Below are 13804 nucleotides of genomic sequence, written 5' to 3' on the forward strand. Positions count from 1 at the left end.
ATCATTTGTTAGTATTTTTCTTGTTCCAGGGCTCTGTTGCATCACCGCCTGCTCCATCTACGCTCACAGGATCACCACGGACTTCTTTGATCCTCTCTTCGTTGCACAGAAGTAAATATTTGCCAATTATTATGACAAAGTATTGCTATTTGTGTTAATTATCTTCTTTTTGAACGTGATTGTATTTGTTTAGTTTGCTATTATTTGTTTTCGTTGTGATTCATTAATTCAAAATACATAACGTTACATCATTATCATTACTATAATCATCATTGTCATTGCCGTTACTGTTTTCATTAGCATTAGCAATACCGTTAGCATGATGATGCATTGGGCTGTGGTCCCCGTGCAGGTTTGAGCTGGGCGGCGCGCTCTTCATCGGCTGGGCCGGCTCCGTGCTGTGTGTCCTGGGAGGCCTGGTCTTCTGTCTGTCCCTGTCGAAAGGCTTCACAGTCAGGCAAGCTCAATCGATCACTAATCAGTAGACAGGTCAATCGATCAATCGGCAATAAATGACTCAAATAAGGATTTTAACGATATTTGTTTTTCCCCTCCTATAAAAGACTCTTGGGACTGTTTCAAGGGTCATTCTCGGGAGATTTTACTGCATGAATACAATGTAGGGAATCACTCTTATAGCCCTTTGAGGCAGGCCTCTGTTTAAAGAGCGCTCTGGTTCCAGTCAGGGAAAAGCTGTGCAGTGACCCCCAGACCAACTCTGACCCCGAGGAGAGACATGGTTCCCGGGGTGAACAGCATGATTTTCTTTTTAATATCCATTATGACATGACTGTTTTCTTTGTTTCAGTTAAATAACGGCCGCGATTATCTATGTGAATGTCACCTTGGCAGCGAGGGCAAGAGAACCACTGCGGATAACACAGTTTGCTGTCAGGGTAGAAAATAATGGAAATAGAATTTAAAAGAATGAATACCAGTAATAGTATTTTAACCATTTATTTATATTGTGCTTTCATTGATTCATAAATTGCGTATTAACGCTTGATAGCGGGACATCCTCAGCGCAGTTCGTCAAGGCAAAGGTTTCACATGTTTGTACGTTCATCTCAATTTGAATTATTATTTATTGTCGACCACGCGACACCACAAGGTGAACACCCACACACACACACACACACACACACACACAGCCCCATGTCCACCATGCTACACAACGAGAGACACACTCACACACAAACACACACGCACATTCCCACACACACACAAACACACAAACAAACACACACACACACACACGCATACACGCACACACACACACACAAACACAGCCCCATGTCCACCATGCTACACAAGGAGGGACACACTCACACACACACACACACACACACACACACACACACACACACACACACACACACACACACACACACACACACACACACACACTTATACATATACACACACTACAATTATTTTATTTTTCCCGCCTGTTCCTTTTGTCCAGTAGAACAGAGTACACCTACGGCAGGCGCGCGTCATTTGCCACCGCTCGCCCCGTGGACAGCAGAATCCTCCACGCGGAGACGCAGCGCGCTCAGCGGGACTCGCCGCGGAGATTCGAACGTAACGCCTATGTGTGACGGAGCAGGGCGCAGCGACGGGGACATCGGAAAAAAACAACACTGAATTCAGAATTCAAAAAATTGCAGCAAGCTCTCCATAATAACTCATACAATCTTCCAGAACAGGAAATAACTTTAATAAGTTAGGTTAATGTAGTAAGCCTCCACTACTTTTGATTATCGGGTTATGGGTGAGCTCCGAAATATCGTATTTTTAAACAGGGATAGGAAAGTGGGCCATGAGTCGAAAAGGTTAGGAACTCCTGATCTAGTGAGTAGGGTTGTCATTAGGGTTAGGGGTTGAACCTGTAGTCATCCTACAGCAAGATGCCCTAACTGAATACCTGCTGCTTAACGCCATGTAGCCGATACCACTTTCAATCCTTTTACTCAATATCTCAACGTTTTTTCTCATTGTTTGTACATTTTAACGTTTCAACTGTAAATAAAGTTTTATAAAACATCACTCTTGGCTATTGACTTTTGTGATGGCAACTTAAAAAAAAAGTATTTAACTGAAATGTACCAATGAAACCCATCTTAAGTTACAAACAACTTTCTTGGTGAAGACTTTGAATGGATTTAATGGGTCAGGTTTCCTTTACTACAAAATCAACAGAGAAAAGTCTAAAATAGAGAGATGGTTTCCTCCCATTCTCGCATTGTCCCTCTGACCTCCAGAGGTCATAATGTATCACTAGCACTGATCTATCACCACTTGTTGATCAATACCGAGACCCCCATCCCCCGTCCCAACCGTCCCATGTCACACAATAGCACTTGCCCCCCATGACGAAAATACTGCATTTACCTGGTCGCCCGGTTCCCTGCCGTCCGCTAAACAGGGATCAGGTTTCCGGATTGTTCCAAGGAGAAGGAGCAGGGGGGGGGGGGGGGGGGTTAAGATAATGGTTGCATTGTGCCGTTATTTTTATTTTTTTTTGCTGGGTGTATGTTTCCAAGAGTAAGGATAATGACTCATTAATAAACACATTACATTGATTGACGCATCGATTGCCCAGATTAACATCACCGGAGTCTCCAAATACGTTTTTGATGACAGGTTTTGGTCGGCTGCGATTTCCTGAAGCACCCACCGCAGTGACCACTAGAGGGCAGCGTGTCCACACTTTAACGCAACTATAGGAATTAGTAGCCCTAGCACCGAGATCATAATCAAATAGTCAAAATACTTTGCCCCCCGGACAGCAGGATAAATAATTAAACTGTCAAAAGACTTCGCCCTTGCGAAGTCATGTATTCCTCGTGAAACAGGTTCATACATTAACGTCTTTCCTCTACTTACAGTGACAACCCCCAGGCACGTCCCGACGTCAGAACTTGAAGTGTACAGCAGCATAGCGCTGTTGCACATCTCAAGAGCATTGATGTTGGTCTAGTTTGTGTGTCGAGATTTGTTGTGCTCCACTCAGCATGGCAGAAGCCTGCTGGAGAGTGCCTTCTTTCTGCAAGACCCCCCGTTGGGGGGCTTAGTGAGGGAGGACCCAGGTTTTGGTCCTCAATAGTTCCTCAATTTGGTAAATTAAATCATGCTTTTTGGGATGGATGACAAAGAGCACCGGCCTCGATCTATTTAAAATTCACTAATATGCAGATTTCGCCCGCATGACGGTCATCGTTTTGCTCTCTTGCAATTTTGCCTTTTTTTTTCAAACCGCTCGCACCGCAAACCGCTATGTTATAATTGCTTCTACTATAGACCTCGTCAAAAGTTTCCTCTTTAACGTAGGCTACAACACAGACAACTTCACAGACCACTCGCCAACTGCTTCGGACCACTAGCTTTTGGCGCCCACTGCTGGTCTTAACAAGTAGTCCGAGTGAGCGACCATGGTCAGTCGACACAGACCACTGAATTGGCGACTACAACCCCCTCTCTCAGGTGTTGTGCAGTGGTATGCACCCCCTGTCATGAAATGCACTTTTAATTGGGAATAAAAACAAATAGGCTACGATAAGTCAAATGGGATCATGCAATTAAAACAAGGACGGAGCACACAACCTAATTGAAATTATTGAGGTTTATATGGTTGATATTATTTATGCTAAATCATTCTCAAATCAATGACAAGAACTTCTGGGTGAATCTCTTTTTTCCTATAGTGAGGTCCTCCTTAGTTTTCTTTTTTGTCCTTTCTGTTCAATGTCTCACACCTCACAAGATCAATTTCGTTTTTTAAAATAACATATTTTATTTCCCCTCTCTAAAACGCAACTCTTCTAAAGAGCGAGAATCAAGGATGATCTCTTCTTCTCTTCTGTTACCGAAACAAAGAATCGCAGTGGGACATGTTCACGACGGGTGCATATCACAGCCCAAAACGGGGCTGGCCAGCACACAAACACACACACACACACACACACACACACACACACACACACACACACACACACACACACACACACACACACACACACACACACACACACACACACATTCTCTATTTCTACCCAAGCAGAGGAGCCTCAAATTAGGACAGTTTCTGATGAAAGCAGCACCCCTGACCCACCCACCCACACGAACACACAAAAACACACACACACACACACACACACACACACGCACACACGCACGCGCACACGCAAACATACACACACACACACACAGACACACACGTACACACACACACAAACACACAGACACACTATTCGCCTTATACACTTTAATCACCAGGGGGGCCCACTCACATTACATGGTACAATACTGTCACCACAGCCAATCTGTCCCTACTTTACTTATAAGCCGAGACCGGAGTCGTGAAACATCCCTTTCATGGACGCTCCCTGCAGAAATCCTCACGTCAATCAACCCCCATGCCCTAATAACCCCCTAGTGACGCATTTAAGTCCAGTCATGGTGGCTCAGAGAGCATGGGTAGTAGATGGTCTGAGGCTCAGCATGAGGCCCCACAGTGTAGGCCTTTAACAGCTTCAGAGGAAAACGCTGGTTGGTGTTTGCCCTGCAGCCAAGTCAAGCGCTAATGTCATGGTATTGCAATAAGAACAATATGAAGGAACACTGGTAAGGGCTTGTCAAACTCAATGGCTGGGTGGAGTTAGGTGTCATCTAGGCAGAAAGATCCAACATGTCTGGATAAGTCAATCATATCCTGCTGAATCATTGTACGGAAAGCAGTTAAAATTGTCACCAAATCAGGGCTATTGCTCTAATTGCTCTTATTACATTGAAAAATGTAATTACACAATTACATTTTTTGTCACCCACTATCAAGTTAGATTGTTGAATTCAAACAACAATCTAACTTGTTGTTTGATTTCAGAGTGCCCCAAAAACCGACCAATAGGATGAGAGAATCTAATCCCTTGTTTTGATAACCCGAGCCGAATGCTGAGGCCTACAGTTTCGCCATATCTTGACTCCACATCTCCAGCAGTGACGGTGAGGGCCGTGAGAGCTCGGCACACCGTCGCCTCTCACACGCAGCGGCCTGCAACACGAAACGGTCGCTCCACAACTCACTCGGAGCTCCCTGTGAATCGCTATGGACTTCCGATGGCCAAATTAGGAGTTAGCAAGGTGAAGAGAACGCCGCAATACAAAGAAAAACAACACATCTAGAGAGATCCTGATTCCTTGGCAACGTCTGTCAAGACGCCGCCCCCCTCTCCCCCCAAAAAAGAGACTAACACCCCGAGGGGTTCCCAGCAGCGATGAAGATCCGTGTGGTCCAGATCTGGGGGTTTCTGATGACAGTGCTGGGCTGGATCTTCGTGGCCTGCACCATAGCCATGGAGGGCTGGAAGATCACCTCCATTGGTGGGATGGGGGGCTCGTCAATCATCAAGATAGCCTGGTACTGGTCCAGCCTGTGGCGGGCTTGCTTCACCGACTCAACGGCTGTCACCAACTGCTACGACTTCCCCGTGCTCTGGTCCGTGGATGGTGGGTGAGACGCATCTGTTGTTCGTTGGGTAGAAGTTTGAAGTGTGTTCTGAACGATCTGGTGCTCTTTTAAAACAGGGCATGTTTCTGTAAATTATTGACCCAAAAAAACAATATATTCAGTTTGTATAGACATTGGTCATTGGCTAGTGGATTTATATATTTGGGTGAAGGATGAGTCTTAGAGTCACAGGTTAACTCGCCACTTGTAACTCTTTTAGGTTATTTTAGGTTTGTGAAGTGTGGGGAAATATTTACAATGGAGGATCATTCGTGCAATGTGGGCACACAGTTTCAGTCCATTACATTTTCCCTTGCATAGTGCAATATAGCTATACTCCTGGGTCTGCCTTTGGTCTCATCCTTCGACCTTGTTCTGCAACACCCGTTTTCTTCCCATCATTGAAATTTCCTTCTATCTGCTGCCCCCTGTAGGCCACATCCAGATAGTGCGCGGGCTGCTAATGGGGGCGCTGGCGGTGGGCGCGCTGGGCTTCGTGCTCAGCATGATGGGCATGGAGTGCACCTTCCTGGGTGGGAAGGAGAAGCCCAAACACAGGAAGGTCTACGCAGGGGGATGCTTCCACATACTCAGCGGTGAGCAGCTGGGAACCAGAGGAGGGGAAACAAGAATAGAGAACCAGTTGTACAGTTGCAATGTTTTATTAAATTCCTGGACCAGTATTTCATAATCAACTCTAGTATTTTGGAGCCAACTAGCAATCTATGTTTACTATTTAATGCAACAAGTAACATGTTGAAGTGCCTGACTCACTGTGGAGGAAAGGGGTTGAGCCAAAACATGGTAGGGATTGCATTGAACATGGACTTCGTAATCCGAGCAAATATCCAATGTTGCTAAAACACAAATAGCTGCACTCTCCATTATTATTATTATTTAATAATGAAAGCTAAACCAATAATAAAGTTCAACCAATATTTGCTCAATCAAAGGTTGAACTGTATTTTTCTAATCTTTTTTCTTATAACAACCTTATGTAACTCTGAACCTCAGGTATCCTGTCAACGAGCGGATATGTGGTCTATGCCCAGTACGTCTCTGGAGAATACTTCAACCCCCATTTTGAAGGACTGAAGTAAGTCAAGAAGTCATCGTCGTCGTTAGCTCAATGAATCATATATTACATTGTTAAACATTATCGTTTCTTGACAACTCATTCACAACTGCATTGTGAATGAGTTAACTCCTTAACTCTCCCTCTCTCTCTGTCTCTCTATCTCTCTCACCCCCCCCTCTCTCTCTCTATCTATCTCTCTCTCTATCTTTCTCCCTCACCCTCTCTCTGTGTCTTCCCCCCCTATCTCTCTATCACTCACCTTTTACGTATGTTTATCCTCTCTCTCGCTCTCACCCTCTCTCTCTCTCTCAACCTCTCTCTCTCCCTCTCTCTCCTTCTCTCCCTCCCCCCCTCTCTGTCTCTCGGTCTCTCTCTCTCTCTCTCTCTCTCCTTCTCTCCCTCCCCCTCTCTCTATCTCTCTCTCTCTCTCTCTCTCTCTCTCTCTCTCTCTCTCTCTCTCTCTCTCTCTCTCTCTCTCTAGGTTTGACCTGGGGACCCCTCTCTTCCTGGGCTGGGTGGGCTCTGCGTTTCACATTACTGGCGGATGTTTTTACCTGTGGGCCTCATGCAAGCCGCTGTGTGGAGGACAAGTGATGTAAGCGTGCCCCCGTGTGCGCACACACACACACACACACACAGCAAACACACACACACACACACACGTACACACACACAGACACACACAATACAATTATTATAGCTCTCCTTTTCCTCTGATAAGAAAATCCTGTGTTTCAAGGTTAACTGTGTGTGTCGGGTTACTTTGTTGTGATGTCTGAACTCCCACGATGCACCTCACTACCTATGATAATAATTCCTATAATAATAATTCCTATACTCTGCACTCTGTGTAGTTGGTTGTTTTTTGAAAGAGGGTGTGCAGCCCTTCCCTTTTTCTATCCCGTTTGGATAAAATGTTCTGCTAAATGATTCAATGTAAAATTCAAATACATGTTACCATGGTACATAGCTTTGTCGTGTATAGTTTATAATTATGTATAATTTTATAAAATCAGGGAAACACAAAGTTAAAGCTATGGAAGGCAACTGATTTTAGAATACTCAGACAAAAATTTAACAAATCCGGTATCTGTGGCAGGTTGTAAGGCCTACCTCTGTCTACAAGCCTTCTAGGCTAAAGCTAGCGAGCTAGTCATGTGTTTTTGGGGAGTGGCTTTAGACATAGGCCTGAAGGGAGGGTTGGGATTTTTTCGGTTGGATTCTTTCAGGATCTTGCTGACTGGTTTCTTCAAATTGCCTACCCTAGCTGTAAGGCAAGGATGAAGATTGCTGAACCAATGAAAAAAAATCCCGCTTATAAAGTTTGACTTTCCCCTTGAAGGACTATCGTGATTCCCGCCGTTCCTGAGCTTCCTGAGACGACAACGGCCTTGTCCACCGTGTCTGAGATCCCGTCCAAGAGCAAGGTCTCCCCCTCCTCCACCTCCTCCTCCTCCACCTCCTCCTCCTCTTCCTCCACCGCTCGTTCCGATGTGTCCGGGATCTCGTCGAGGGCCGAACGTTCCTCCGGGTCTTCCAGGTCTTCCAGGTCATCCGGGTCTTCCAGGTCGGAGGGGCGGCCCTCTCGGTCCCGGGCCGCCAGGTCATCAGCCTCGGAGTCGGGCCGCTCGTCGAGGTCCAGCCGGTCGTCTCGCTCCGGCAGGGCTGGGGGCGCTGGGACAGTATCGTCTCGGTCCGTTGGGTCCAGGAGTGACCGCATACCCTTCTTGAATACCAACTACGTTTGAAATATCTTTAAAGGTGACATATTATACCAACAGGTGGGAGTGTGATTAACCGTTACAAGCCGATTTGAAAATCTGCCTCTTCTGACATCACAAGTGGGCATGTCCACCTAGATGTGTGACAAATAGATGAGCAACGTTTGCTTGCTCACACCTGGTATAATATGTCACCTTTAAGTACAATAGTGTGCAATAACATTACAGGTTCTCTCCAGATACGATTGTGTGTTTTTGTCGACTGTGAATCTGCATGGATGTATGGATATTGTTTTTGCTTGATCAATTAGTTTGGCTATTGGGTTTATCGGTTTTCTATTCATCATGTCTGTTCATTCCGTCCTGGGGATTGTGAATAGGGCTTGTATGGTCATCTTCACAGTATTTTTTATCAATTCCTCAAACACTCCTTTAATCTCCACTCCTCCTGTTGTCCTTCAACCCCTGCTCTTCAGTGGTAAACCAAAGAAAATATATCTATATAGCCACTAAATTATTTATTGTTACAGATACCACCGAAATGTAGATATATTTTTGATATTTATATATTTTTGGCCCATTAACACATAAGGAACTGGTTCAGGGATAGACATGTGCATATAGGTAGGAGTGTCACAGCACTATTACATTTAAGTTAGCATTAATATAAATAACACAGTCCTGTTTTACTAGGATTACGATCCAAAATGCCATCCGCTCTGGAGCCATGTGGAAAGATTTCTCCACAACGTAATGGGGATATTGTTTGACACAACAGCCTAATGCTTGAATTGTTTCAATAAAGAGGATATCAATACTAGGAAGCTATTGAGAAACCTTTACTGTATTTTCTAGAATTCTACCAAAGATTCAAAGTTATGCTATATATTGGTTTGCCAATGATGTATTTACATAAATAAAATTGAATAAAAACCTTTGGTGGTCAAACGCTATATCATCTTTGATTTCAAGTGTATGAAGTGTATGATCATAAAATCTTCAGAAACCCCAAGATTTCATCTATTTCATTAATGGTAAATGTTCAAGAAATTCAAGAGACTTGGCTGTAGATAAAGAACAACCTATTTTATATGGGACTAGCCACAATGATCAGACATTAGGCGAAAAACCACCACAGTCTAACAAGCCGTCACATCTGAGGACTTTCTGAAGCACCAACTGAAGGGGGTCCTCCTTTAGACCTGTAGCAGCTGGGAGGGCAGCTCAGGCGCACTCTGTTAGCCCGAACGAGGTGTCTGACGCAAAGGAACCCTGGAAATGAATCTGTCGGAAATGGAAAATCTAAATGGACAAAATGCAATGACATTATTAAAACGCTAATCGACAGCCCTGGCACTTTGACTTTTAGTGTGTGATGCTGTGGGGCCCCTCAGGCCTAGGGGCCCAACCAGAGGGGACTAAACTCCACTCTGATTAACCCTTGAATAATGATTGCATTCTTTGAAATTGACAATTAATTATTCATTTGATTGGATTCTTAGACAGAGTGATGTCATCTTCAAATAAACATGGGGCATATGAAACTCTCTCTCTAAGCAAGAAATTGGAGAGGGGTAAGCTACAATTACAGGTAAAAGGACATTCCCACTTCCACTCGTGGGAAAGTGCTGGGTCAAATGCTTACCGGGCAAAAACATCGAAAAGACGTGATGAAGACCGACTGGTTTAACCAGCGCGCACCAGCATTTTGACGCTCAACACCTGATCTCAGTTTATCCTAGTTTGACTTGTCTTGAAAGCATTTTTAACAGCTGTCTTCTCTCTCCATTGCCCCTGGTCTTCTATCAATTAAATCACAGTAGCATATTCCAGATTCCACATTTTGTTGCTGTTGGATTTCATTGTATTTGACTAGGGGTGGACGACCACGATGAAGTACAGGACCGTGGTGATGTACTTGGAGGTGGGCTGCTTCGTGTCCTGTCTGTGCGGCTGGGTCCTGGTTTGCTCCACCTTGCCCACGGAGTACTGGAACTTCTCCGAGGTGGGCAGCACCGTCCTCACCACCGCCAACTACTTCTCAAACCTGTGGATGGACTGCATCTCTGACACCACCGGCGTCTCCGACTGCAAGTACTACCCGTCCATGCTGGGACTATCCGGTAGGAGTCCGACGTTGGCCGGTCGTCACTGTTTAGCGGGCCTGCATTAGGTGTCAGTGGACCTTATTTCATGTGATTAAATAGGCCCACCAGAGATGTTTCACCTTTACAAAGAAAGGTAAAACGTCGCCTTAAACATGAAAAAAACAAAAGGAAAGCGTGAAATGAGCGGTAGGCGAATTTGAGATTTTCCGCCTCGCTCGTATTTTTTATTGAATAAAATGTATGGAAAATCAAAAGTTAACCATGAAAAACGTTACGACCTGTAAAGTTATGGTTCAGATCTAATTATTTTGTGGGTCTACTTCAATGTGTGTTTCAGAACTTGAGCAAAGATACGTTCAGATTTTTAATCAAACATTGATTTAGACAGTAATAACAAATTGAGGATTAACAAAGGGAAATAAAGGCAACTGCTAAGGGCCCAGATTAAGGGGCCCCTGAGAGCCTGAATACTTTTAATTAGAAAGGCCACCGGCTAGTGATTGGGTTTTACTACATGTCAACACTCTCCTCTTATACCCCCCCCCCCCCCCCCCCCCCCACTGTCTACGCCCATGCCGAATGGCTATGGCATGACCTGCTGTTATTATAAGTAATAATAACAGCACGTCCCCCCCGATACGAAACTAGGAAACTATAATATATGCAACGGTAAAATGAATGAAGTAGGCATTTAATAATTAAAACATTGAGGAAATTGAGAATAAATATATGCATAAAAATATATCCCTGAAATAAATAAATGTTACAAATCGAGTTACTTTAATTTCCTTTCCTCTGTTTTTACTTAGATAACGCTCCTCTGGGTGCATTGTGTGTGTCGGACAAATGGTTCGCTTCCTCAACCGTCTTGTGTCCTCCAGCGTTCCTCCACGCGTGCCGCGCGCTGGCCGTGGCGTCCGTCGCCACCGGCTTCTTCGGCGGCGTCCTGACGCTCATCGGGATGAAGTGCACCAAGATCGGCGGCTCGGAGCTCGCCAACGCCCGGGTCACCTTCGCAGGAGCGGTCACGTATTTTGTATCAGGTAACAAAGGGTTTCAAGCCCACCTGTGATTGACAGGAAAGAGATGCCCGCTTTGGTCAGAAATGTACGTAAACTCAAAACCAAATAGGAACAGATATTCTCACAGTGCATTTAACACACTAATAGCTGATGGCTGGCAAGGCCATTTCTAAAAAATCACACTGAAATAGAGCTCCTTAATCTAACCTATAACACAGGGGGGCAGCTGTGTCACATTGACGCTTAAAAATAAGCAGTTGACGTGACGTCACAGATCATGCACGCAATAGCACTTTTAAACCTTTCAAGGGAGTCTTCAACAATGCAAAACCATCTTCAAGTAAAATGGAATTTTAAACCCTAAACAACAACTATATTAATTCAGTTTAATTTATTAAATATTAATTATTGTATCGCTTTATTATTACTCTATCGTAGTGAAATATAGCCTACTAGTAAAATCAGCAGTGTATCAAATATAATCCTGTATTTTGCTTCCTCCTAGGTCTCTGTGGGATGGTCACCTACTCACTTTGGGGTAACCGAGTCGTTAGCGAGTTCAAGGATCCAAACTTTGTGGCACAGAAGTGAGTAAGGTGTTGCTTCTGTGGCAAGCAGTCATTTGACGGAACTTTTTGTTTTCTGTTTGACAGAAAACAGAAACGTGAGACACGTTACCACGTAGGAATGAAAGGTCACAAAGCTAACTTGCTGTATTGCTGTATTTTTTTTATCAAACAAAAAGCCCACTTACGCCACCCGGTTAGCCGAGCTAGTTTGCATATCACTGTTGCACAGCCAGTACGACAGGACTTGAAATCAGTAACTGCGAGGTGCTGAATTGTACACATTGTGTATATATATATATTTTTTTTATCAAAGGATATAGTGAAATAGTTATTCATATTTTATTTTTCAATGGACATTCCAGCCATGAACAGAATCTCTTAACAGACTCGCTATCTGCTGTCTCTGCGGGTCAGGTTTGAGCTGGGGGCGGCGGTCTTCGTGGGCTGGGGGGGATCCAGCCTCCTGCTGGTTGGAGGGGGCCTCTTGAGCTATCTCTCTGGCAGAGAGGGCCTACACTTCAGGTAAGACGACCAGTTTAACAGTGCAACTCACCATTGATTACTAAAGTTCTTTAATGCTGGGTACTTTTGTCAAATGTGAATCACAGTGAATTCATTGTTTTTCATATTTTTTCTTTTGACAATTGTGTGGATTTGCTATTTAAAACAAACTCATCATCAATCATTACACAATCAAACTAAAAATAGTCTGATTTTTTTTAGATCGAAAACATTATCATCAAATATCTTAAGGCTTATACTTCAGCAATCTCCGGTGACCCCAAATGCATTTCCCCTATAGTTTTGGAAACACTCTTTTTGGGCAGCCTGCTTAAAGAACGCTTACTGGCTGGACTGTGGACATAGGGGATCGAAGCCATCACCTATTGGATGGGAGTCCAAAGCCCTACATGCCAATCACAAAACCCATCCTAAATAACGCCCCTTTCCGTTCCTCCAGTAGCGACAAGGGTCCGCGCAGACCCGCAACGTACGCCCAGGCCCGCTCCAGACGGACGTACGCAACGGCGCGGACTAGACGGACCTACGGACCACCTCTGTTCTACCAGGGCCGCGACAGCAGGGGGGTCCGGAGCACCAGGAGCCCCGGCACCACCAGGACACCCAGGACCACCAGCACCACCAGGACACCCAGGATCACCAGCCAGCCCAGGACCATCAACTTCCCCGGGAGCGAGGAGTTCGTATGATGGTCGCAGCCGATTGGTCAGAGGTTCATGAGTTTTTGTTTTTTTAAGCCTTTTTTGTAATACTTTGTGTTGTTGTATGAACTGGACTTTTTTTTATTTCTTTTGTTCTTTGTGTGTCAAGAAATGTTCCAAGATTGTTGGTCTGTGTGTTTTTCTACTAGCCCTAACTTACCCTCACCCTTATGACTTATTTTAACCTGTGACCCAAAAACATCTTACTTAATGTCAACCTGATTTATAGGAATTTAAACAATAGCTCATCTATCCACAAATCCATCACTTAAGGTATCAAATTCAACATCAAAATGCCAACTGTAATCCTAACACAGACCCTCAATCCTACCTCAACCATAACCCAAACCTTCCAATCTTGGGACCACCCTAAGGATGCTGCAACCCTCCCCTGCCACATGATTGGTCAGTCAACTGGTAGCAGATCCCTGATTGGTGAACAACAAGAGCGAACTAGATGATCGTTAGTAGAATGGTGGTTCTTTGGGTTGATATTGTTGTTGTTATATAAATAAAGCATTGAGACAAATTGCAATATAGGGCCTTCTCCCTAAACGTCTGATGTTGTTCTTTT

At 44.5% G+C, this 13804-nt stretch overlaps 3 protein-coding genes across 3 annotated transcripts in view; all 3 read left to right on the forward strand.

Annotated features, from left to right (window-relative positions):
- LOC307074298 (claudin-10-like) overlaps positions 1-485 on the forward strand; it is a gene marked incomplete at both ends in the record, with an annotated part of 3129 nt that extends 2644 nt beyond the window's left edge. The window contains 2 exons of the mRNA XM_079734318.1: positions 30-111; positions 353-485. Coding sequence (XP_079590444.1) covers positions 30-111; positions 353-485 — 215 coding nt within the window. The remainder of the gene's footprint in view (positions 1-29; positions 112-352) is intronic.
- A 4572-nt stretch (positions 486-5057) lies between these two features.
- On the forward strand, positions 5058-9138 carry cldn10e (claudin 10e). Its single transcript, XM_079734987.1, has 5 exons — positions 5058-5508; positions 5944-6105; positions 6524-6605; positions 7069-7182; positions 7930-9138. The coding sequence occupies exons 1-5, from the start codon at positions 5277-5279 to the stop codon at positions 8333-8335; spliced, it is 996 nt and encodes a 331-aa protein (XP_079591113.1). The 5' UTR covers positions 5058-5276; the 3' UTR covers positions 8336-9138.
- Positions 9139-10041: 903 nt separating this feature from the next.
- On the forward strand, positions 10042-13775 carry cldn10d (claudin 10d). Its single transcript, XM_079734920.1, has 5 exons — positions 10042-10431; positions 11298-11459; positions 11944-12025; positions 12422-12529; positions 12969-13775. Exons 1-5 carry the CDS (start codon positions 10200-10202, stop codon positions 13216-13218), a joined length of 834 nt encoding a protein of 277 aa, XP_079591046.1. The 5' UTR covers positions 10042-10199; the 3' UTR covers positions 13219-13775.
- The last annotated feature ends 29 nt before the right edge of the window (positions 13776-13804 follow it).

Source organism: Pollachius pollachius (assembly GCF_949987615.1).
Source record: "Pollachius pollachius genome assembly, chromosome: 4".
In the NCBI taxonomy this organism is placed as follows: Eukaryota; Metazoa; Chordata; class Actinopteri; order Gadiformes; family Gadidae; genus Pollachius; species Pollachius pollachius.